We start from the raw sequence: 25,922 nt of genomic DNA on the forward strand, positions 1-25,922 counted from the left end.
TCCCCGTCTTGGTAGAACACAAGCGTCCTGGGGCAAATTGTTCGTCTCGACTTCCTCTACACAACTGTGAACGATGACGATATCTGAACAACAGGGAAAATAAATACCAACTGCATTAAATGTGTTCCATCTCGGAAATCGTTCGGAATAGGGTATGTGCCCATCGGTCCAAATGTCATTTTTTGTTCAGACTAACTAATACTATCACCCCTCAAAGCATGTACTTTCCCTACTGACTCACCTTGTATAAAAGGTGTTTCCGTCAGAGCGTGCAAACACGGAACAGGACATAGAGAATGTTCCAGTGAACAATTTTAGTTAGGGTACCTGGGGTCAGAGAAGCCAGTTTAAAGAGATATGCAAGTAAACTTGTCTACCGCTTTGTCTAGCATTATTTTCCGGCTTATTTACAACTAACATGCGTACAAGTTTACACGTACTGTGCTATTTACTTACACGTTCATTGTTTATTTCCTGCAAGGAAACAAGAAGGACGAGCCTGATTACTAGAAAGTCATGATGCAGGGTCTGTTTACTTTACTTGTCCATAAGGTGGCTCTGTTGTATCGTATTTACAATGTCTCATGACAGAACGTGCTATGTATGAGTAAACGACAAGTCCATTCAACATGACTGCACTCAATGTGAATGTCCGCAGTCATGTCAATGCTGTATTTCCTGGTCGCTGGACTGGAAGGGAAGGTCCTATTTCTTGGCCTGCGATGTCACCTGATCCGAGTCCCCCTCACTATCTCTTATGGGGATATCTAAAGCCACTTGTGTATCCAGTGGATACAGACATGGAATTAGTTGCCAGAATTGTATCTGCCTGTGATGTGATTCGAAGCACACCAGGGATATTTTTCAGGGAGCGTCAGAGTCTTGCTCGCCGAAAGCACGCTTGCATTGAGGTTGATGGTCGTCAGTTTCAGCACATTTTGTAAGTTACAGTACAAATAGTAAGTTCATTGTGTCAATGATGGCATTTCCAGTTAACTGTAACTAATGTAAATAAAAAAGTACACTGTAATCTGATTTTATTCCTGTCACCTCCTTAAGCTGGCTTCTCCGACCCCAGGTTCCCTATTTCAAATTGTTCAGTGGAGCATCCTCTACAGTCTGTTCAACTTTTGCACGCTCTTACGGAAACATCGTGTACATCGAGACCCCGTTTAGGACGTGACGCTCAACTCAGTAATTGCGGCGAGAAGATGGAACCGGTCGTAACAATGTATCGACAACTTTGTCTCGGCTTTATTGGTAAGCACTACATCAGGATAGAATAGTAATTAATTTAAGCTACTTTGCCACAGGCCGATATACAAGATGATTCCGTGAAGATGTTACAGACTTTCAGGCATAATGGAAAAGGGGAAATGTATCAGTCTGGGGTAAGGGATCCTGGCCTGGAAACAATCGAGTTGAAAGTTACAAGCGAAAATCGTTCAGATACCTCTGATAGTAAAATACACGTACCGGTACTGTTGTTGCTAAGATTGTATGGTGGGTAACTTTCAGAGGTAGTAGTATGGACGGAAACGAAAACAGGTATCGAGTAAACATGGGCCCCAAAACACATACCTTAAGACTTGTGAGCACTTGTACATCTTCGACATTATGAAACACACTTCTTCTGCTGCTAGCTCTTTGGTTTCCAAAGTTTTGGAAGAGGTAATGTGGGCCAAAAAAAGGAAAAAAATGTCTAGTAAACATGGGCTCTAAGAGCGGTGAGTGATTTGTTTATCTTTGGTACTGTGAAACACATCTCTTCTACTGAGAAAGTACCAATAGCTCAAGGCATGCATTTACAGCCCATGTTTACTAGACCTTTTCTTTTAATGTTTGGGTCCATATCACAGAATAGACAGTGTACAGAAAGGAAAACAGGAGGCGGGTCCTTTAACTTGTGTGAAGTCAGGCTTTAGAATCTAACCGACTAAATGAAAACTTTTACAAAGAAAACGCTAATGAAACATGTTGTGATAAATCTTTAGCTAAAAACTTATCACATCAGCTTTTAAATTCAGTATCGCTCACATATTCAAGTTATGTACCGCTACTGCTTTCAGCGTCAGATGACGATACAGCTACTTCATTTTGTAAATATCAGTCTTTCCTTGCAGCAATTTTTGCCTGATTTTTATTACCTGGGACTCTCGGCTGATACATTAGTTTCAACTTCCAATAGAAACAGCCGTTTGAGACACACCGTAGATGTTTCAGTGTTTGTATCAGTGCTGGAATTTTCTTTCACGTTTCCAACCTGAAAGTAAGACACAGGTGTTGCTTTAAATGAAAACAGTAGGCTGCTAGGCTGGATTAAAAATTAATTTATGCAAATGTTTTTAATTATGCCCAGATTTATAATTCATTCTAACATATTACGTAATATGAATCGTATTCGTTTAATGAGTGACAATTGATAAGTGCACAATGAAACTTTTGTCAAGCTTTGTTCTAAATCTGTGTTTCAGCTTTTCCATTATATAACTGCTGACGTGGAACGTCTACTTCTTCATCATTGTCTTCCACCAGTAAGTAAAACATAACTCGCGGTCTCTAATTTGAGAAACTTGCGTCTACTTAGACAAACTGTTCACGACTGAGCTGCAGGCTACTTGCATGTGGCACCGTCAGGGAGCGCGCTCGGCGCCAGCCCGCTCAAATAAAATACTGGGAACTTCCATTTTCTCCACGCTATAGTGAGACGTGGCTCTCCTTCCAATTTTAAAAACAATTTCGGTATGTTAGCTACATATTGTACACAGTAACGTATCGTCTAAAACGAATCAAACCTAAAGTGGTCTTCCAATTTTGTACTCCAGAGTACCTGGAAATTACGTATCACAGAAACTAAGGCCAATATCACATTCATCATCGAGCTGTGACATGAAACCATAATATACGTAAGAAATCAGTTTTGTGCTCCAATTAGATTCCTCGGAATCGAATGAGAGATATTATACAGTTGTGAAAAGAGAACGTTCAAACGCAAAACAAGTCTTTTTAATTTTTTAAAGTAAAATGAGAACCTCTACCAAAAAACGAACTGCAAGAATTTATAAAGCACTACTTCATCTACGTATAGAATTTTACACAGTTGAACTTTTACATTTTACAGAAAGAAATAGGGAAACTCATTTTTCTCGTCAGCCGGCCTGAGTGACCGAGCGGATCTAGGCGCTACAGTCTGGAACCTCGCGACCGCTACGGTCGCAGGTTCGAATCCTGTCTCGGGCATGGATGTGTGTGATGTCCTTAGGTAAGTTAGGTTTATGTAGTTCTAAGTTCTAGGGGACTGATGACCTCAGAAGTTAAGTCCCATAGTGCTCAGACCCATTTTTTCTCGTCAACTACTGTCAGCTGCTTTGTGGGAACCTCTCATTACTTTTCTGTGTGGCCTTTTCTCTTAAACCTTATGTATTTCTAATAATGTAATAGTGCATCACACAGCTGTTTACTTGTAGGCAAACCTATTAGCTAACATGCGCAGTTAATGAAATACACAAAACATGTCCGATCGCCTGTGGTTTCAGACACTGCTGTTTACTGGGCTCCAATTTAGCACTAAAGTTTGGCTCATGGATTGCAGGTCGTGTTTCAATTTTGTATACTCTTTATTCTGCACCCATAGTAAACAGCTCTGAAAGTTGCCTACCCTACCCTATTGGTAACAAGGAACCCTTTTCGTTTATAATCTTCGACTTGGTCGTTTCCGGGTAGGGTTATTGATACGTTTAGGCCTACCCTTCTCCATCATCCCTGAAAATCTGTAACAGAATCACCCTGAGTATTCAAAATACTTGCGATCAGAAATAGGCAGTAATTCTTCCATGTGTGTTAAGCCAAACTACCACATAGCAACCCAGCAAAGCCTCGGTATTCGCTAATGACAAAAATAATAGGAATCAGAAATAGATGATAGCTAGTCCCTCAGTAGAAGGCAATGGGCAAGACTATATTACTAGCTTCCGTTGAACTTTACAGTGAAGACCATAATTTCTTAATCATATATCGTGTTGACATGGGAATATGTACTGAATGCTGGTTCTCTCTCTCTCTCTCTTTTTGTCATAGAACAAACAAAAAATATCAAATAATACCTTTGTATTCAGGAACTTTATTAGTTTAACATCTGAGACAGATGGTTAATATTCGTTTGGTAGTATCTTTGCACGGAAATTTAGGTGACGCAGTAAAACGGCAGCTGCTTGCGCTGCTGTTACGTAGTCATGTTCGCGTCGGCGCTGTTCGCGGAATTCTTCAGGGACCCGTTCTTTCGCGTTGGCAGCTCGCCCGTCCAGTCGCCACAGTGGACCACATTCGATACTTTCCCGGCTGCGAAGCGTTGTCAAGATGGCGACTGGGGATTTCCTAGCGCAATAAGCTATCCAAGGTACTCCAACGAATAGTTTTGTCAGATTGTCGCTTCTATTTATGATCAAACATTTGCTTGAAAGATATTTACGATAGCCTGCCCTTGCAGTACCAAGTATGTGCAGAACGCTCTCACTTATGCCATCTATGTAGCTATTCATTATTGAAGAAAAATCTGCGAGAACTCAGAAATTTATGTGAAGAAAGTTGCCTGTAGTGTAGGACACGTGACACTCCATAAATGAAATTTGAAAACTCAGGAGCCGAAAGTAAATATTACATTCAGTGGTGTCCCATGCCATCACCGAATGCGATGATACACAACATACTACAAGTGGGTGGTTCTGCGCCAATTGCTCTATCCTCCCCTTCTTAGCATCTCAGATTCAGTTTGCGTCAAATTTTAAAATGGATATCTCCATATTTTTACCTTTAGTTACCATTTGACGGAGGTAAATTTTTTAAAAATATGTAATTTTTTTCTTTGGAGTTGTCTTTAAATGCAAAGTGTAATGGGATAGATTTTAGGGGACTAGTGCAGGGGATACAACCCGTCGGCTTTGAACAATGACGTCACAAGTCGCCAGAGAGCATGTATTACAGAGATGAAAGAGCTGAGGAGAATGCTGAGAAACAAAGGAATGCGAGAGAGATAAACATTGATCTTGTCAAAAGCATAAGTGTTTTTTGACTTAAAAAAAAAATCTCACGAGATAGAATAAACTGATCCTACTTTATTAAGCAATATCGGGTCTAGTGCAGCAGGGGATACAACCCGTCGGCTTTGAACAATGACGTCATTCCTTAGTCATAGATCGTAATGTCTTCACTTCGAGGCATAGATAATAAAGCAGTTCTGTGTTCTAATAAGCACTATCATTAAAATAATTGAATGTTAATCTAAAAGCGATCGCTTGATATTCGGTGCATCATTAAATGTGTGATTTAATTAACTTAATTTTTTGTTTTTTATTCGTCCGGTACTTAATATTTTTCGTAATGATATTGAGGTAATGTGGATTGTGTTTTTTGGCTTTTTTTTTAAAAAAATCTCACGAGATAGAATAAACTGATCCTACTTTATTCAGCAATCAATAAAAAAACTAAACTAAAACATAACAGCTTTTGCTGTTATCTTTCCATTTCGTTTTTTTACTGATTGCTTAATAAAGTAGGATCAGTTTATTCTATCTCGTGAGATTTTTTTTTTAAAGCCAAAAAACACTTATCAGCTACTGAAGGCAGCTACAACACTACGAAGAATAGCTTCTCGGCTTCTGACAAGATATTGCTTAATAAAGTAGGATCAGTTTATTCTATCTCGTGAGATTTTTTTTAAAAAGCCAAAAAACACTATTGCTTAATAAAGTAGGATCAGTTTATTCTATCTCGTGAGATTTTTTTTTTAAAAAAAAGCCAAAAAACTCTTATTACGTACTGAAGGGAGCTAGAACACTAAGAAGAATCGCTTCTCGGCTTTTGACAAGATATTGCTTAATAAAGTAGGATCAGTTTATTCTATCTCGTGAGATTTTTTTTAAGTCAAAAAACACTTATGCTTTTGACAAGATCTTGTCAAAAGCCGAGAAGCGATTGTTCTTAATGTTCTAGCTCCCTTCAGTACGTAATAAGTGTTTTTTGACTTTTTTAAAAAAAAAACTCACGAGATAGAATAAACTGATCCTACTTTATTAAGCAGCTCCCTTCAGTACCTAATAACTGTTTTTTGCCTTTAAAAAAAAATCTCACGGGATAGAATAAACTGATCCTACTTTATTAAGCAATATCTTGTCAAAAGCCGAGAAGCGATTCTTCTTAGTGTTCTAGCTCCCTTCAGTACGTAATAAGAGTTTTTGGCTTTTTTTAAAAAAAGAATCTCACGAGATAGAATAAACTGATCCTACTTTATTAAGCAATAGTGTTTTTTGGCTTTTTAAAAAAAATCTCACGAGATAGAATGTTGGAGATAATTTTTATTATTTCTACAAAATATAGCGGCATAATTAACTCCGTAAAACGAGCTCATTTACGTTTGTAGTAAGTTTCTCTACTCCATACATACAATGAAGAGCATGGGGCTGTGGTGCAAAGCAATCTCCATTTCAAATTTTTTAAATTAAAACGTGGGACTAGGTAGGAGGATGGTGACGGTGGATCAGTTTTTATTGCCCAAAGTAATAAACATTTGTAGGAGAAGCAAGGCTGTAAATATGGTCACTGTATTGTAATGTATTGTATTGTATGTTAACCAGGGACCTAGAAACGACGGAGAGGCTCCGTCCCCGCCGCAGCTGCAGTGGTCCACAACCCCACGACGACTACTGCAGTCCACTTCACCCCTCCGCCGCCCCTCACCGAACCCAGGGTGATTGTGCGGTTCGGCCCCCAGTGGACGCCCCGGGAACGTCTCACACCAGACGAGTGTAACCCCTATGTTTGCGTGGTAGAGTAATGGTGGTGTACGCGTACGTGGAGATCTTGTTTGCGAAGCAATCGCCGACATAGTGTAACTGAGGCGGAATTAGGGGAACCAGCCCGCATTCGCCGAGGCAGATGGAAAACCGCCTAAAAACCATCCACAGACTGGCCGGTTCACCGGACCTCGACGCAAATCCGCCGGGCGGATTCGTGTCAGGGACCAGGCGCTCCTTCCCGCCCGGAAAGCCGTGCGTTAGACCGCACTGCCAACCGGGCGGGCTAAATTGGTCATTGTTCGTTTCAGTCGAAGAATTTAAAGCTCTGCTGTTAGGTTCCTCCCCAACTGCATGGTCGAAAATCGTGATATATTGCTACGACAGAATCGAGCAGTAATCATATTTACATTCTTGCTTCTCCTCTGTACTTACTTTTGACAATAAAAACATCCTTTTTCGTTCACGCCATCCAGACACCTAGCCCCGTGATGTAATTAAAAAAAATCATTTGAAACGTTGATTGTTTGGCAGGCTACACACAAAATCCATATCAGTTACCTTTTGTGGTTATAGTTGTCACCGCTGTAAGCAAAATCGATATCTGGCTCTGAGGCAGTCGCACCTTCGAGATATATGGCTTGCAATCTTTCTTCCAAATTACAGTGTTTTCAGAAATTTCGGTGCTGTTTTATTGTTTGATAGCTTTTAATTTTTATTATTTTTTATTTTTTCAGAAATTCTTAAGCTGGTTCTACTGGCTATTTCTTCTAAAAGAACCATTTGTATTAGAGCCGATGTCACATTTTCAGAAACCATGGAAAAGTCGTCTGCAAATGCGTGACACTTTATTCGAAAATGTTCCCCCTCTTCCCTACCTTATTGGTGAAAGCTTATATTCATTCAGTTTTTCATTCCGGATTGATGTAGCCTATATCCTGCCCCGTTCCACATTCTTGAAAAGTTTCCTTCATGACAGACTTCACAAAATATGATGAGTAAATGAAAATTAAATACTGGGTGAACTTTTCAGGGAAGATACAGTCGCACAAGCGGCACCAATTGAAGATCGACGACTCGTTCCGTGGAAGCCAGTCCAGGAGAGCTCAGCCCCTCCACCATCTTCCAAGAAATGTGGGCTCGAACAGGAACTATGTCAGAAACCAAGAAAGACGACTCAGAGAAAGGTGAGAACCGTTTCCCATCTTGCTCGTTAGTAGTTGCTTCAGCTGAATAGTGACTGTTTTTTAAATTAATAAGAGCTAACCAAAAGGATGCCTAATAGTCCAAATAAAGCGCTACTCGTGCAGCACGAGAGCGATTCCGAGGTCACGAACGCTGATCTCATACAGGCGGCGCGGCTCGCAAAGCTTAAGGTGCCGTTACTGCGTACGACGTGTTACGTGGGACACGGGAACGGCTGCTACCAGGAATAAATAGGAGGGCTCCGCTGTGGTTAGCCGCCCTATTTTATTCGCAGTCAGTACATTTTCGCAGAACACCGTACTAATTGATCTCTACGCTGTCTTAGTTGTAGATTTTTTTTTTTTATCGTAGCCTGATGTCGCCGGCTGGAAGCGCAATAGAGAGAGAGAGAGAGCGCGCGCGCGTATGTGTATGTGTGTGTGTGTGTGTGTGCGCTCGCGTGTGAGTGTGGACGTTGCAAGTACCGTGATCTGAAGTCAGTACCAGTTATTGAAGCCAGAATCATCTTAAATAGCACACGATAAAACAGTTTTCCAATTCAAGGCTGGGGTCCAGAAATTAAAAGTAAGTTTTATCCAGATATTAGTGTAACGGAGGCTACAATGGAGAAAGATGAAGTGTCGATGACGTCTTCTTTTTAATATAAAATTTATTTACACACCATCCCACTAAGGTTGGGAGAGAGACTTCAGCCATTGATTTTTTTAAATTAGTTCAGATTAAAACACCAAACTATTTATACAGCTAAAATATAGATGATGTTTATGAAAAGGGTGATGGCGATGTGATGTGCATTCTAAGTCATAATGGGTTAAAATGCACATAACAAGGTCGGCGGAACTTCCGCTGCGTGCTGCTGTTGGCAACACATTTCCATTGGTCATAGTCAATCGAGTGACAGTATGCAGTAGCCAATGAGAATCGCTGAAACTAATGACTTGTTTCGGCGGAAGATGCGAATTGGTTACTTTAGTTTTCATCGTGGACAGCACGACATTGGCGATTTATTGATCTGGCTATTATTAGTTGCTGGCTTTCATACCTATTTCTTGTCTTGTATGTTTCTCGGAATATGATACTATTTCAAGGGATATTGTTTGTTGTTATATCGTTACAGATTGGTTGTGAGTTGGCAAAGCCAACTAATGTGACTGGCGGAAGACTGGCTGAGTTGATGGCCTGATCTGTAGCGCAGCCCGAGTTATAGATTAAGTTGAAATGTTACAGTTTGCTTATGAGTTGGCGAAGACAGCAAATGTGATTGGAGGAATGTGGTTGTGGTGACGGATTGATCCGTAGCGTAACACAATGATCGTCCGAAAAAGATTTCCAAGGTTATTTTTACTCAACGACCTTGCTACAGTGGTAACAGATCACAAAAGTTAGGTGCTGCAGGGCTGGCTAGCTCTTAGATGGCTGACCTTCCGGTCTACCGACTGCTGTTGGCTTGTGGGGTGCACTGAACCCTTGTGAGGCCCATTGAGGAGCTACTTGATGGGGAAGAAGCAGCTCCAGTCACGAAAAGTGACGACGGCGGGGAGAGTGGGGCGCTGACCACATGCCCCTCCATATCCGCATCCATTGATGCCAATGGGCTGAGGATGATATGGTGGTTGATCGGTGTCAGTGGGCGCTTAAGCCCTGTTTTGACGGAGTTTAGTTTTTAGTTGTTACTCAGAAACCTAACAGTACAATTAGAATTTTATAGAATATTCTGTTTTATATGACTACATTCTGCACAGCATATTCCCTTATGCTGCCACATAGTTTCATAGATTCCACACCATGACATCATTTAAGGAAACACTACATTCTCATTGGTTCTGCCAATTTGTCTAATCATCCGATTTCAATAGCATTCACTTCCCATCATTCGTCGTGCACTTACCATCTGCAGCACGCAAAGCAAAACCCGCCGACACCGTAAGTGCGATTTTCATCGTCATAATGAAAACAATGTGATGTGGGCTCTAGGTAACTGTGAGTGGGGATTGAGATGTGGGAGGTATTGGAAAAGATGCTGGTTGGAAAAGGATGAGAGATGTCTTTGTTGGAAGGAACTGGTGGTTGGGATGTAGAGTACCTTTCGTCATGTATCTGGTCCAGAGTGGCTCGCCAATTTGCACTATTCTTCCCTACTCGTTTATGTATTCCCATGAGACCTCATGCGATTGCGCACTCGTGTGTCATTTGTTCACTGCAATTAAAGCTACATCAAGCAATAGCTGAAAATTGAGCTCTTTGTTATTTATGTAGAGATTGGAGGACATAGTGAAGAATATATACCGTGGTTTTTCCTTCTTGGGCGGGTTCCCATTTGCACAGCAAAATGGACGGACAGAAAACCACTCTTTATTGCATATCTGCCAATATTGTTTCACGTATTCAGAAATTACCGTGAAAATTGAAGACTTCGCTGTTCTCTTTGATGCCCAAGATGGAGGCAATCCATTTACTGTGTAAAGTAATAAATAACACAAATCTGCAAGCTGTATGCATTTTTGAACACACAAACCATAGCCCAGTGGCTCATTTTTACAATGACATACTCTTCTTCATACTTTCTAAACCGTCAGTCACCTGTTTCGCTATAGACAGACTGTATAACATTAGAAAAAGTGTCATATTCTAAGAGTATTGCCACCTCTTGTCCACAATCCGGCAATCATGTCTACTTAACATGTAAACTTGTACCTTTTAATTGTAGAATGTACCTCAGTTGGCTACTGTACATGCTGCTTATATTGAGTAAGGGCAAAAGATATGATTACAGAATAGCAACTGCTGCGAACGTCATTCTAGCTGAGATGGGTTTGCTCCACAGACAGAATGAGAAGTGTTGAGGGTACAAAGCTACTAGCCACAAGTGCTTTATTTCAATGTCATAATATGTTCCCAGCTATAATACCTATCTTCAGATGGCTATGGTACCTGATGACATTACTGTTTTATCAGCAGCATGTCGTCCTTTCCTCCATCGCATAAGAATGTATCAGTGTTTAGCAACACTTTATACATTGTTTCGATAGTAAAAACGTGCTGTAAGATGAAACAGTTGTATACACCTACATATGTTTCAGCAGACGGTACTTTGTTTTTTATAAAAAAGCATTTACACACAGAGGTGACGAAAGTCATGTGATAGCGATAAGTCATATAGTAATAGTAGTAGCTTTATTCATCTGTAGATCTCTTTTTACAAGGATATATGACATGTCATAGTATTTATAAGTTCAGACCAATCTAAAATAAGCTAATTCGTATACACACACATTTACAGACTTCCAGTTAGAAACTATCATTAGATTTACTCCTGGTATACAACATTTTTTCTTACAAATAACTTATTAAATAACGTAATGACACACTGTTCACTCATATCTCACTATCAGTCACTGCACACACTATACACACATTGTCCCATAACACTTCACTCACTACACGCACAAACACACACACACAGGTGATCTTGGGGCCATTTTCTGTACCGCAACTTCCCATTTGCTATCCTGACAAACTGAGTCAGCATCCCTCTAGAATGAGTGTGATGTTGAGCTCAGAAAGAGGAAGAGGTGTTAGTATGTGCTATGTATAGCTTGGGATAAGTTTTTATAGAAAAGGAAATTAGAAGGGAAGAAACATAGTGTGAAGGTTTTATGTGGAAGTTGTATGTTTTATAATTACTATTCTTATTTATTTGTATAAAATTTTTTTAACCCAACCCCTACTCTGTTTGATCTAAGTAATCCTTCAACGTATAAAATGTATTGCATAACAGATACTTTTTAGCTGCCTTTTTAATAAGTTTTTTTTGCAATTTCTTTAATCTCTTTTGGTAAATTATTGTACAGCTTTATTCCTTGGTAGAAAATGCTGTTTTGAGTTTTATGTTTATTTTTTCTTGGTAAATGTAAGTTGAGTCTAGCTCTTGCTCCATGGTCATGGACAGAGCTGTTTGTGCAGTAATTACCAATGTTATTTTTGATTTGTGCGATTGACTAGTAAATGTATTCACATGGAACAGTTAAAATGCCCAGTGTATTGAACAGATCTTTACAATGAGCTTGACTACTATTTTTCGTTATTACTCTTATGGCTCTTTTCTGGAGTTTGAAAATTGTGTTCATATTTTGTGCATTTGTTCCCCAAAAAGAAATGCCATAGCTATGAACTGAGTGTACATATGAATAGTATGTAACTAAAAGACACTGCATATTGCACACTAATGATAGGATTCTAAGGGCATTACATGCTGATGACATTCTGTGTGTTCACACCACTTCAACCGAGAATCATTGTTCATTCCTAGAAATTTTGCATTTTTTACACAGTCTATAGAGGTGCTATCTACATTTAATTTAATGTTGTCATTTTCCCTCTTCAAACTGAAGTTCATGGCATTAGTTTTCTTTATGTTCAATGTCACTTTATTGCTTATTGAACAATCATAAACTTGCTTGAGAGTCTCATTCACTTTCTCTGCAAGGAGTTCTCTTGTTTTCTCAGTCATCAGCAAAGAGAATTTTTTCACTCTGAGTAACAGTATTGGGAAAGTCATCGATGTGTATCAGGAGTAGTATTGGTCCTAATATGCCACCTTGCAGAACCCCTATATTAATATATTTTGGTTCTAATAAGTGTCGGTTCTGGAGCGCCACGACCGACCTCATTTGAGCTCTTCTGTCAGGAGAGTTAATTTGGAGTTGGAACGGCTACTTGGATCTGGTGCAGGGCAACACATTGGTGTGGTTCCTGTTGATTCACTCTGTAGGTGGGACTATGCTAGACATGGCCTACACCTCAATTAGAAAGGGAAGGGTAAACTGGCTGGGCTGATAGCAGGAAACTTAAAGGGGGGAGGAACTACATCTCATGGTGGAAACTCTTTTTTAGTGTAAGATCAGTGTCCAATGGGAAACCCAGCCAGGCAAGTACTAAAGATGTTAAAAAAGTTCAAGATACTCACAAAAGTAAAGTGAAAAATAATGTTAGTATATTTCATCAAAATATTGGGGGATTGAAGAATAAAGTTGATGAGCTTCTGCTTTGTTTAGAAGATATAGAAACTGAGAATGTAATAGATGTACTATGCCTGTCTGAGCATCACATTGTCACTGCTCTGCAAAAGGTTAGCATCAATGGGTACAAATTAGCTGCACATGTAAGTAGAGATAATATGATGAGAGGAGTTGCCATATATGTCAAAAGCTTCCACAGTGTAAAAAATTTAGAAACTAAAAAATTTTGTGTAGAGCAACATATGGAAGCATGTGCCACTGAACTTAAACTAAATGATGGCACTTTCATAATTGTAACAGTGTATAGGTCCCCCTCAGGGAACTTCCAGCTATTTCTAGAAAACTTGGATGCTTTGTTGTGCTATCTGTCAGACAGGGGAAAGCAAATTATCATTTGTGGGGATTTCAATGTTGATTCCTTGAAAGAGTGTAATAGGAAGAATGACCTTGTAGTATTACTCAGTTCTTTCAATTTGAGCTCTGTCATTGATTTTCCTACTCGGGTAACAAAGAACAGCAGTATATTAATAGATAACTTTTTTATAGACCAAAATAAGTTTAAGAACATAATTGCTTATCCTGTTGATAATGGTCTTTCAGATCATGGTGCTCAGCTAGTTACAGTACAAGACATAGCTCCAAGCAGTATATCAAATCAGACTTTCAAAGCAGTGTGTTCAATTAACAATATAAATATTGCGAACTTTAGGGAAAGCCTACAGGAACTAGACTGGGATGAAGTGTATAAGGAACCTGATGCAAACTTGAAATATAACTTATTTCACGATACATTTTTAAGGGTATTTGAAAATTGTTTTCCCCAGAAAATAGTTAAACATAATTCCAAGAAAACATATAAAAAACCATTGCTAACTAAAGGAATAAGAATATCTTGCAACCATGACAGAGAACTGTATCTAACAGCAAGAGGGAGTACTGACCTCGAAATTGTTCAATATTGTAAAAACTATTGTGCAGTACTAAGAAAAGTTATTAAAAAGTCCAGAAGCATGTGTATCATGTCTGAGATCAGTAACTCTGATAGTAAAATTAAAGCAATTTGGAATATTATTGAAAGGGAAAAAGGGCAACCAAGAGCACAGGAAGACTTTACTGCCATAAAACAGAATGACAAGTGTACTAACAAACAATCAGAAATTGAAAATATTTTCAATAATCATTTTTTAAATGTTGTGGAGAAAATAGGATCGAGACCTTCACTAGAAGAGACAAGGCTACTAATAGAAGAGGCCATACCTGTGCAGTTTGAAACAACTGTAATTCCACCAACCACTCCCTCTGAAATCAGTAAAATAATAAACTCACTGAAAAGTAAAAGCTCTTACGGAATTGATGGCATTTCCAGCAAGGTACTTAAAGCTTGTTCCCCACAGATAAGTAGGATTCTCAGCCACGTATGTAATAGCTCTTTGGAGCAGGGTGTTTTCCCCGATAGACTGAAATATGCCATTGTAAAACCATTGCATAAAAAGGGGGATACGTCGGATATCAACAACTACCTCCCAATCTCTCTTCTGACAGCTCTATCAAAAATTTTTGAGAAAGTAATGTATTCAAAAGTAGCCTCCCATATTTGTAAAAATAAAGCACTAACAAAATGTCAGTTCGGTTTTCAGAAAGGCTTTTCAACAGAAAACGCTATATACGCTTTCACTCATCAAATATTAAATGCTCTGAATAACCGGACATCACCCATTGGTATTTTTTGTGATCTCTCAAAGGCCTTTGATTGTGTAAATCATGGAATTCTTTTAGATAAGCTAAATCATTATGGTTTGAGGGGGGCAGTGCACAAATGGTTTAATTCATACTTAACAGGAAGAATGCAGGAAGTTGAAATAAGTGGTTCATGTAATGTTAAAACAACACCTGATTCCTCAAACTGGGGGGCTATCAAGTATGGGGTCCCACAGAGTTCGGTCTTAGGTCCTTTACTGTTCTTGATATACATTAATGACTTACCATTCCACATTGATGAAGATGCAAAGTTAGTTCTTTTTGCTGATTATACAAGTCTAGTAATAACATCCAAAAACCAAGAACTAAGTGATGTAATTCTAAATGATGTTTTTCACAAAATTATTCAGTGGTTCTCAGCAAACGGACTATCTTTAAATTTTGATAAAACACAGTATATACAGTTCCGTACAGTAAATGGCACAACTCCAGTAATAAATACAGACTTCGAACAGAAGTCTGTAGCTAAGGTAGAATTTTCAAAATTTGTAGGTGTGTCCATTGATGAGATGTTAAACTGGAAGCAACACATTGATGGTCTGCTGAAACATCTGAGTTCAGCTACGTATGCTATTAGGATTATTGCAAATTTTGTTGATATGAATCTCAGTAAATTAGCTTACTATGCCTACTTTCATTCACTGCTTTCGTATGGCATCATATTCTGGGGTAATTCATCGTTGAGTAGAAAAGTAATCATTGCTCAAAAACGTGTAATCAGAATAATTGCTGGAACACACCCACGGTCATCCTGCAGACATCTATTTAAGGATCTAGGGATCCTCACAGTAACCTCACAGTATATGTATTCACTTATGAAATTTGTTGTTAATAATCCAGCCCAGTTCAAAAGTAATAGCAGTGTGCATAGCTATAACACCAGGAGAAAGGATGATCTTCACTATGCAGGGTTAAATCTGACTTTGGCACAGAAAGGGGTAAATTATGCTGCCACAAAAGTCTTTGGTCACCTACCAAACAGCATCAAAAGCCTGACAGATAGCCAACTAACATTTAAAAATAAGTTAAAAGAATTTCTAGATGACAACTCCTTCTACTCATTGTCTGAATATTTAGGTATAAATTAAGGGGGCAAAAAAAAAAACTTAAACATTAGTGTCATGCAATATTTTGTGCAACGTAATATCTTGTACAGACATCTTTTATTAACCAACACGTTCCACATCATTACGAAGTGTCGTATTCATGATCTATGGAACAAGTATTAATCTAATCTAATCTAATGTTTGGATCTATTTGGATCTCTACTCTTTGTACCCTATCTGCTAGGTAGTATCGAAACCAGTCATTAGCTACCACTCTTATTCCTAACGCTTCTAATTTATTTAATAGAATTTTGTGGTCGACTGTATCAAAGGCCTTTCAAACATCCAAAAATATGCCTGTAACACACTCATCTTTGTCAAGAGCATCAAGTACAACTTTTGTGAATTCTACTATGGCTGACTCCGTATTTTTGCCACTTCAAAAACCAAACTCTGATTTGCTTTAAGGATTGTATTTATTCAGGTAATTCATTAATCTGTCTTTCATAATTGCTTCTATAATTTTTGAGAATGGTCACTGCATGGAAATGGGCTGCTAATTTTCTATGTCTTCTGCATTATATTTCTTAAGCAAAGGTACAACTCTTGCCTGTTTTAACTGCTCTGGAAATATCCTTAATGTGAAGGATTCATTTATTATATTTGTTAAGTGGCCTTGTGTAATCTCTATGCATTGTTTCAGTACACACATTGGTACTTCATCTAAGACTACTGCCTTTTTGCTTTTTACTTTTCGAACAGTTTTATTGTCCTCATTCTCTGTGATTGGAAGTAACATCATTGTATTTATTACATTATTTACAGATGCTATATTTGTTTTGGGGAATTTTTGCAGTAACTTCTCTGCAATACTTGAATAATGTTCGTTTACATAGTTTGCTAAGTGCTGTGGATCATTTATTACCTTATCCCCCTCCCTTAGCAGTATGTTATTCTGCCTTTGTTTGCCTCTCCCCGTTTCCTTTTTTGTATCATCCCAGACTGCTAACCTCTTATTCTTTGCATTATATATTGTTTTGTCATTAAAAGATTTCTTTGAAGCAATCAGCTCCTTCCTATAGATCTTTTTGTATCTACGATAGAAATCTAAGAATTCTGGATCATTGTGACTCTTTTTCATGGAAATGAGGTATTTAAGTGTTTGGGAGGACTTCTTAATACCTGCTGTTATACATCTGTTTTGTGAGATGTTGATACAGGCATGCATACTTTTGGAAAAGCCTTTTCAATGTTAAATTAATAAATGTGGAGAATTTCATATTCTCATTGGTTTCCTTATACATTTCACACCAGCTTTTTTTGCTAGTTCTTTTTAAAAGTCTTTTATTTTGATTTCTGATAGATGTCGTTTGTAGGCTTGTAGTTTGGGGAATGATTCGATACCTAATTTTACTTTTGTTACTTGACAGAGATGGTCTGATAGTCCAAGATATTTTGCAGCTACATAACATTCTTTTTCCTGTCAATATTTGTGGCCACATGGTCAATTACTGATGCAGTCATTGTAGTAACCCTTGTTGCACTATTGACCAATATGGACATGCCAAAACTTTGAACTGTATTTATGAGGGTGCTGCTGGATTTATTTGTGGTATTAGTGTTGATGTTAATGTGCCAACACAGAATTATGTTGACCTTTGCACGTGAGAGTTTACCTAGAACTTCTGTTAATTTATTGAGGAAAGTTTCCACACTACCACTGGGAGATCTATACACACAGAAAACGATTAATTTCTTGGTGATATCAAGCCCTGTTAATTCAATAGCCGAAATTTCAAAGTGTTTGTCTTCACTTACTGTACTGAGGTCATGTCTTGACTTGAACTGTGTTCCTTTTCTGATATAGATGCATGATCCACCACCCCTTGAAGCAGTTCTGCAGTAAGAGTTTGCCCTTTAATACAATGATAATACTACATGTTGGATTTCTGTGTCTCTACACCAGTGCTCAGTAACACAAACTATTGTGCAATTCAAAGATTGGAGCTCAACTTCTGATAGTTTTTATTGATTGCATGTTTTGCTGGATGATTGTTAAGTTTGTGAAATGCCCCATGTTACTCTTTACAGTGGTTCGTTTTTCTTTGTGACATCTGGTATGTCTGATATTTGGGGTTTTAAAATCTGTCTTGTGAGTGATTGTTTCAGTATTTTTTAATCTGCTGGGGATACTCTCACCTGAAAAATTACAGCATAATTTACTCATACTAAAAAAAAAATAAAAACTTTTTACATGAAATGAAATACTAATACGCTCATTACAATACAGTGCTGTATATTAAACTCCTATTTCACATGAAAATATTACACACAGACAACAATAAACTTAAAAAAGTCTTACAAGTCAATGCTTTTACGATTATGCATATTGAAATGGATTAAACTAAAATGACCTTAAGTGAGGCGGGGAGGTGGACTGTTCTGTTGAAAGAATCGCTGACATAATCAGTAAGCGCCAGCAAAAACTATTACCTTAAAAACATATCCCTAATGCTAATCCATTCTCTCTTTTCCATAAATGCTATGTCTGTAAGTTCTGTCATCAGATTAATAATTCCTAGCAATTTTCTTCAGCAAAATCTTCCTCCAATATGCACCACACTAAAAGGTCTGCCAGCTTACTCCATATCCAACACTAGACTACTCTCTGCTCTAAAATGAGACAAAGATACACAAGTTCAGAGATACTATTGTCACTGCCTTAAGTCGACTATTCCACAGATGTCACACGCGACTGTTTCACTCTCGTAATATGAAATTTCCACTCATTCTGAAACTATCTGCAATTAAATGCCCAGTACATCTGAATACACTATGTGATCAAAAGTATCCGGACACCCCCAAAAACATAAGTTTTTCATATTAGGTGCATTTTTCTGCCACCTACTGCCAGGTACTCCATGTCAGCGACCTCAGTAGTCATTAAACATCGTCAGAGAGCAGAATGGGACACTCCGCGGAACTCACGGACTACGAACGTGGTCAGGTAACTGGGTGTCACTTATGTCATACGTCTGTACGCGAGATTTCCACACTCCTGAACATCCCGAGGTGCACTGTTTCCGATGTGATAGTGAAGTGGAAACGTGAAGGGACACGTACAGCACAAAAGCGTACACGCCGACCTCGTCTGTTGACTGACAGAGACCTCCGACAGTTCAAGAGGGTTCTAATGTGTAATCGTCAGTCCTCAATCAAGACCATCACAAAGAAATTCCAGAGTTCATCAGGATCCACTGCAAGTACTATGAAAGTTAGGTGGGAGGTGAGAAAACTTGGATTTCATGGTCGAGCGGCTGCTCATAAGCCACACATCACGCCAGTAAATGCCAAACGACGCCTCACTTGGTGTAAGAAGCGTAAAAATTGGACAATTGACAAGTGGAAAAACGTTGTGTGGAGTGACAAGTTACGGTACACATTGTGGCGATCGCATGGCAGAGAGTGGGTATGGCGAATGCCTGGTGAACGTCATCTGCTAGCGTGTGTAGTGCCAACAGTAAAATTCGGAGGCGGTGGTGTTATGGTGTGGTCGTGTATTTCATGGAGGGGGCTTGCACCCCTTGTTGTTTTGCGTGGCACTATCACAGCACAGGCGTACACTGATGTTTTAAGCACCTTCTTGCTTCCCACTGTTGAAGAGCAATTCGAGGATGGCAATTGGATCTTTCAACATGATCGAGCACCTGTTCATAATGCACGGCCTGTGGCGGAGTGGTTAGATGACAATAACATCCCTCTAATGGACTGGCCTGCACAGAGGCCTAACCTGAATCCTATAGAACACCTTTTGGATGTTTTGGAACGCCGACTTCGTGCCAGGCCTCACCGACCGACATCGACACCTCTCCTCAACGCAGCACTCCGTGAAGAATGGGCTGCCATTCCCTAAGAAACCTTCCAGTACCTGCTTGAAGGTATGTCTGCGAGAGTAGGAGCTGTCATCGAGGGTAAGGGTGGGCCAACACCGTATTGAATTCCAGCATTACCGATGGAGGGCGCCACGAACTTGTAAGTCATTTTCAGCGAGGTGTCCGGATACTTTTGGTCACGTTGTATATCTTCACCTTTCATAATCCCCCACCCCATTTGATGAAATCTTCGTACGTTTTTATGTTGCCTTACAATGTGGAAACTGCGAAAATTTGACAAGATGCATGAATGTACAAAAATTTTTTACAAAACATATAAATTTAAAATTTACATACAGAAATTGAACACGTGGTTTTTCGTTAAAAGTCTGTGCACAGGGCATTGTCAAGTTCTGCTTAGGTACACGAAAATATCATTGCAGAATGGAAGTCATTGCAATCCATATAAATTCCCATCACAAATAACACCTTAACAGTCCAAGATTTGCCTCAATCACTTTGGGTCAGTATATCTGTATATGAAGCTGAGATTTCACTCTCTCGATGTCCACTCATGAAGTACCTTCACTAACATTACAATAGAATGTCCAGTAAGGGCTGGAATTCATTCAAATGACCATCAAAAATTGGTCTTGAAGTTGAATGTCAAATAGTGTTTGGAGTCTGGGCAAGTGACCAGACAGTGACTCCTCTTGCAGTGGACCATTAAGCAATAGATGAAGTGTCACCAAGCGACCAGCATAGACAGTTCTCTTTTGCCAACCATGACCCATGTTGTTAACAGTGGTGAAGTTTCAAGATCAGGAATGTTACAAAAAGTCCCTCACTGACCAACATATCGTCTTCCATAACAAATTAAATCTTGTCCTATATAAATTCCTATACCCAATGAAAATAGTCTCTTGTAATAACGACTGAGGTTTTTGGTTGACAAGTAAACAGACTCTTGCCTGCTAATGTCACATATTGGAGAAAAAACTATGTGATTCACAGAAAATCACAGTGCAGATAACGACACAGTCCTTCATTCACTAACCAAACAGAATGTTATACCTAATCTGAGAAAACTGTGCAGTAATTGTTTTATCTCTGGCAATTGCAAAAATATTACATAGTATGAAAATGATGTACAATCTTTTTACATGGCACAGAATTATATTCATAAAAAAAGAATTACAAAAATATTATGAGAAATTAGACATAACATGACATAAACTTATACAATATGTAGATAATCATGAAAATTAAAACATTCGGAATGAACTATTCATAATAAAGCAAAAGATATGACATATTGACAAACCAAAGAAATCACGTGAGGTAAAAATAAGAAATCTTCAAAATAAGAAGCATAGTAGTATAAAAAGAACAAATTCGTGTGTGTTCAGAAGAAATCGAAAACCTACCAGAAATTGGTATCTTCACATCAAAAGCATGAAAAAAGAACCTATGACTAGAAACGTATGTTCTTTGTTACCAAAATTATCACTACTTTAAAATTTCAGGTATCTGCCTTGGATTCATGATCATGTGTTTAGGGAAGGAAAAGAGGAGGTATCATAGAGTCATGTGTCAACACTTCGTGTTCACCTGAAATTCTCAGTCATCCCCATGCATGCATTAAATATCAACTATACTTATAAAATTTCTCAAACTACACTCCTGGAAATGGAAAAAAGAACACATTGACACCGGTGTGTCAGACCCACCATACTTGCTCCGGACACTGCGAGAGGGCTGTACAAGCAATGATCACACGCACGGCACAGCGGACACACCAGGAACCGCGGTGTTAGCCGTCGAATGGCGCTAGCTGCGCAGCATTTGTGCACAGCCGCCGTCAGTGTCAGCCAGTTTGCCGTGGCATACGGAGCTCCATCGCAGTCTTTAACACTGGTAGCATGCCGCGACAGCGTGGACGTGAACCGTATGTGCAGTTGACGGACTTTGAGCGAGGGCGTATAGTGGGCATGCGGGAGGCCGGGTGGACGTACCGCCGCATTGCTCAACACGTGGGGCGTGAGGTCTCCACAGTACATCGATGTTGTCGCCAGTGGTCGGCGGAAGGTGCACGTGCCCGTCGACCTGGGACCGGACCGCAGCGACGCACGGATGCACGCCAAGACCGTAGGATCCTACGCAGTGCCGTAGGGGACCGCACCGCCACTTCCCAGCAAATTAGGGACACTGTTGCTCCTGGGGTATCGGCGAGGACCATTCGGAACCGTCTCCATGAAGCTGGGCTACGGTCCCACACACCGTTAGGCCGTCTTCCGCTCACGCCCCAACATCGTGCAGCCCGCCTCCAGTGGTGTCGCGACAGGCGTGAATGGAGGGACGAATGGAGGCGTGTCGTCTTCAGCGATGAGAGTCGCTTCTGCCTTGGTGCCAATGATGGTCGTATGCGTGTTTGGCGCCGTGCAGGTGAGCGCCACAATCAGGACTGCATACGACCGAGGCACACAGGGCCAACACCCGGCATCATGGTGTGGGGAGCGATCTCCTACACTGGCCGTACACCACTGGTGATCGTCGAGGGGACACTGAATAGTGCACGGTACATCCAAACCGTCATCGAACCCATCGTTCTACCATTCCTAGACCGGCAAGGGAACTTGCTGTTCCAACAGGACAATGCACGTCCGCATGTATCCCGTGCCACCCAACGTGCTCTAGAAGGTGTAAGTCAACTACCCTGGCCAGCAAGATATCCGGACCTGTCCCCCATTGAGCATGTTTGGGACTGGATGAAGCGTCGTCTCACGCGGTCTGCACGTCCAGCACGAACGCTGGTCCAACTGAGGCGCCAGGTGGAAATGGCATGGCAAGCCGTTCCACAGGACTACATCCAGCATCTCTACGGTCGTCTCCATGGGAGAATAGCAGCCTGCATTGCTGCGAAAGGTGGATATACACTGTACTAGTGCCGACATTGTGCATGCTCTGTTGCCTGTGTCTATGTGCCTGTGGTTCTGTCAGTGTGATCATGTGATGTATCTGACCCCAGGAATGTGTCAATAAAGTTTCCCCTTCCTGGGACAATGAATTCACGGTGTTCTTATTTCAATTTCCAGGAGTGTATTTCCATCCTTCAACTTCTTAAATCTCGCAGAACTAACTTCGAAAATCTCTTATTCATCACTTACATTTCCCTAAACTTTATCTTTGAATCATATAACTTCCATAGTACTCAAATTGTGCCTTAAATATTGCTCAAACTTCGAACCTGAACTTCAGGATATCCAAATTAGTAAAACCATAAACTCAAAACCTGTTTTTTCAACAGTGCACTTCTCAGATCATCACCTCATATAAAACCATATTCGTTTATTACATCTTATACCTCATATCATCACTTCAAATCGTTTCATTAACTCTCATTTTCTCTACCATGGCTAACCATCATCTTAACATACACCTCTGGTAACTTGCTAACTCATAAGTTTCTATATTATATCTACTACTTAAGGTGTGGAGATCTCGCTAAAATTAGAGTATTACATCGCACTTTTTACACAACATAGAAAAAAGCAAAGCATCTAACTACAAGCAAAGGAAGTGCCAAGCAAACTATACAACATGCCATATGAAAGAAATTTCATCGCTAACACAGCTGCACACAAAGAGACACTGAAAACAGAAAATCATAGAAAAGTAAGTTGTCATAGACCCTAGCAAAAATTGGTTTAACCAGTGCAAAATGTATTCGGTTCTAATATAAATCAATCTGTCTGTCAAGTGAAGAAACATGACATTGAAATGGAAAACCAGAATAAATATATGAATATCTATACTAGCTTACTTACATTGGTGCACCATGGTACTGCTTTTACTAAATATGTTTTATACACTAAGTTAAAAATGTTTGCTGGAAAAGACTGTTAGTAGTTATTAGAACTTTCTCTTCTTTCTTTGTGACAAATTTCGTCTCTCATTTCTCATAGTTTTTGAGTAAGTCTCTCTGAATGATCTTTCAGAATGCAAACATTTTTCAGTAAAATTTCTCATCATGAACATTCAAGAGATCTTAAAAACATATCCATAATGCAAATCTATTCTCTGTGTTTCATAAAAGCTGCATCTGTAAGTCCTTCCATCAGATCTATAATTCCTAACAATTTTCTTCAGAAAAATCCTCCTCCAATATGCACTACACTAAAAGTTCTGCCAGCTTACTCCATATCCAACACTTAACTACTTTCCGCTCTGCAACTGAGCCAAAGAAACACAATTTCAGATATACTACTGCCACTCCCGTAGTTCGACTATTCCACAGTAGTCACACGCGATTGCGTTGCTCTCGTAACATGAAATTTCCATTCATTCTTGAGACTATACGCAAATAAATATCCAGTCCACCTATATCGAATGTCCACCTTTCATGTTGTTCCATGATTTATGCAGGGGGATTCCTTCGTCTTTACAGGGTTATATATTGTTAGGTGCTCTCTTCTTTCATTTTCTTCGATTGCTCAGATAGCAGTAACACTGGGTTGAACAATACACATGTTATTCGATATGTTCAATGGACTTATAAGAAAGCACTGTTCAGTTGTCAGATTTTTAGTATTTCATTTATACCTTAATCAGTCAGAACATTACGACCACTGACTTACTATCAATATAAACCCATGCAGGCAATAGTAGTGTCACCTTGTGAGGAATGACAGCTGGTCATACACACAAATGGTGCATGTAGCATCTGCGAGTGTGCTGTCTGTGTGTAGAATGAGGAAGGCCTGCGATCCATCTGAGTTTGATCGAGGGCAGATTGTGATGGCCTGTAGGCTCGGCGCGGTGTTTCGGAAACTGATGACTTTTGGGTGTTCGAGGAGTGCTGTGGTGAGTGTCTTCAACATGTAGCGAAACGAAGGTGAAACCGCGTCCAGATGTCGTGGGGTTGGTTGGCCACCACTCATTACAGATGTCGGACGTTGTACGCTGTGCATATTGGTAAAACAGGGCATGCCATGAACTGTGGGAGAACTAACATCAGACTTTAATGCTGGGCAAAGTAAAAGTCCTTCTGAACATACAGTGCACCGGTTACACTTAACGATGGGCCTCTGCAGCCGATGATCCATGTACCTGCCACTGTTAGTACCCATCATTGGCAACTAAGACGGAAATGGGCGCATGACCATCGTCACTGGACTTTGGTGCAGTGGCAGGGCGTTGCATGGTCTGGTGAATCCCGACACCTTCTTCATCATACTGATGGGAGGTCACGAATCCGTCGTCTTCGAGGGGAACAGCTCCTTGACACCTCTACTGCGGGATGGAAACAACCTGACAGCAGCTCTGTTATGCGCTGGGGAACATTCACAGAGGCACCTATAGGTCCAGTGGAGCTCGTGCAAGGCGGCATGATGACCAGGAAGTATTGAGCACGGGTTGCAGTACTCGTACACCCTCTCATGACAATCATGTTTCCCGACGCCAGTGGCATTTTTCAATAAGATAATGCGCCACGTCACAAGGCCAGGAGTGTGATGGAGTGTTCGGGGAACACAGTGGCGAGTTTCAGTTGATGTGGTGCCCCCCCCCCCCCCCCCACCGCCCCAACTCGCCAGATCTGAATCCGATTAAACACCTCTCGGATATGATTCAGCTCATCGGCTCCCTCCCCAGTATTGTTAGAAATTAGGTGACTTGCGTGTGCGTATGTGGTGAAAACTCCCTTAAGCTACCTGCCAAGGCCTCATTGCTTCCACACCATGATGCGTCGTCACAGTTACCCTTGCCAAAGGTGGACAAACCAGTTATGTGTATATTGAGAGAAGGGTAAAACTTAATTTTCACGCTGATTTGGTTTAACACACACATAGAAATGGCCTCCTTACATTCTTAGGAACAAAAAATGGTTCAAATGGCTCTGAGCACTATGGGAATTAACTTCTGAGGTCAGTCCTCTAGAACTTAGGACTACTTAAACCTAACTAACCTAAGGACATCATACACATCCATGCCCGAGGCAGGATTCGAACCTGCGTCCGTAGCGGTCGCGCAGTTCCAGACTGTAGCGCCTAGAACCGCTCGGCCACTCAGGCCGGCTCTTAGGAACATACACATGTATCCCACTCCACTCATCATCATTTTCCTCCTACATTAATTTGCACACCATCGGCTTATTCTGCTTCAACATTTTGTTTGCATTTTCCATCGTCTTTCTGCTGGCGCTGTCACCAGTTTCTCCGTCTTACTGTCAAAAAA

General features: G+C 40.1%; 1 protein-coding gene across 1 annotated transcript in view; it reads left to right on the top strand.

The window, feature by feature from the left end:
- The first annotated feature begins 4,232 nt into the window (after window positions 1-4,232).
- LOC126205577 (uncharacterized) overlaps window positions 4,233-25,922 on the top strand; it is a 326,088-nt gene continuing 304,398 nt past the window's right edge. Inside the window, exons 1-2 of the mRNA XM_049938872.1 lie at window positions 4,233-4,396; window positions 7,822-7,975. Of these exons, the coding sequence (XP_049794829.1) occupies window positions 4,233-4,396; window positions 7,822-7,975 (318 nt within the window). The remainder of the gene's footprint in view (window positions 4,397-7,821; window positions 7,976-25,922) is intronic.

This window comes from Schistocerca nitens, chromosome 1, assembly GCF_023898315.1.
Source record: "Schistocerca nitens isolate TAMUIC-IGC-003100 chromosome 1, iqSchNite1.1, whole genome shotgun sequence".
NCBI classification, from domain to species: domain Eukaryota; kingdom Metazoa; phylum Arthropoda; class Insecta; order Orthoptera; family Acrididae; genus Schistocerca; species Schistocerca nitens.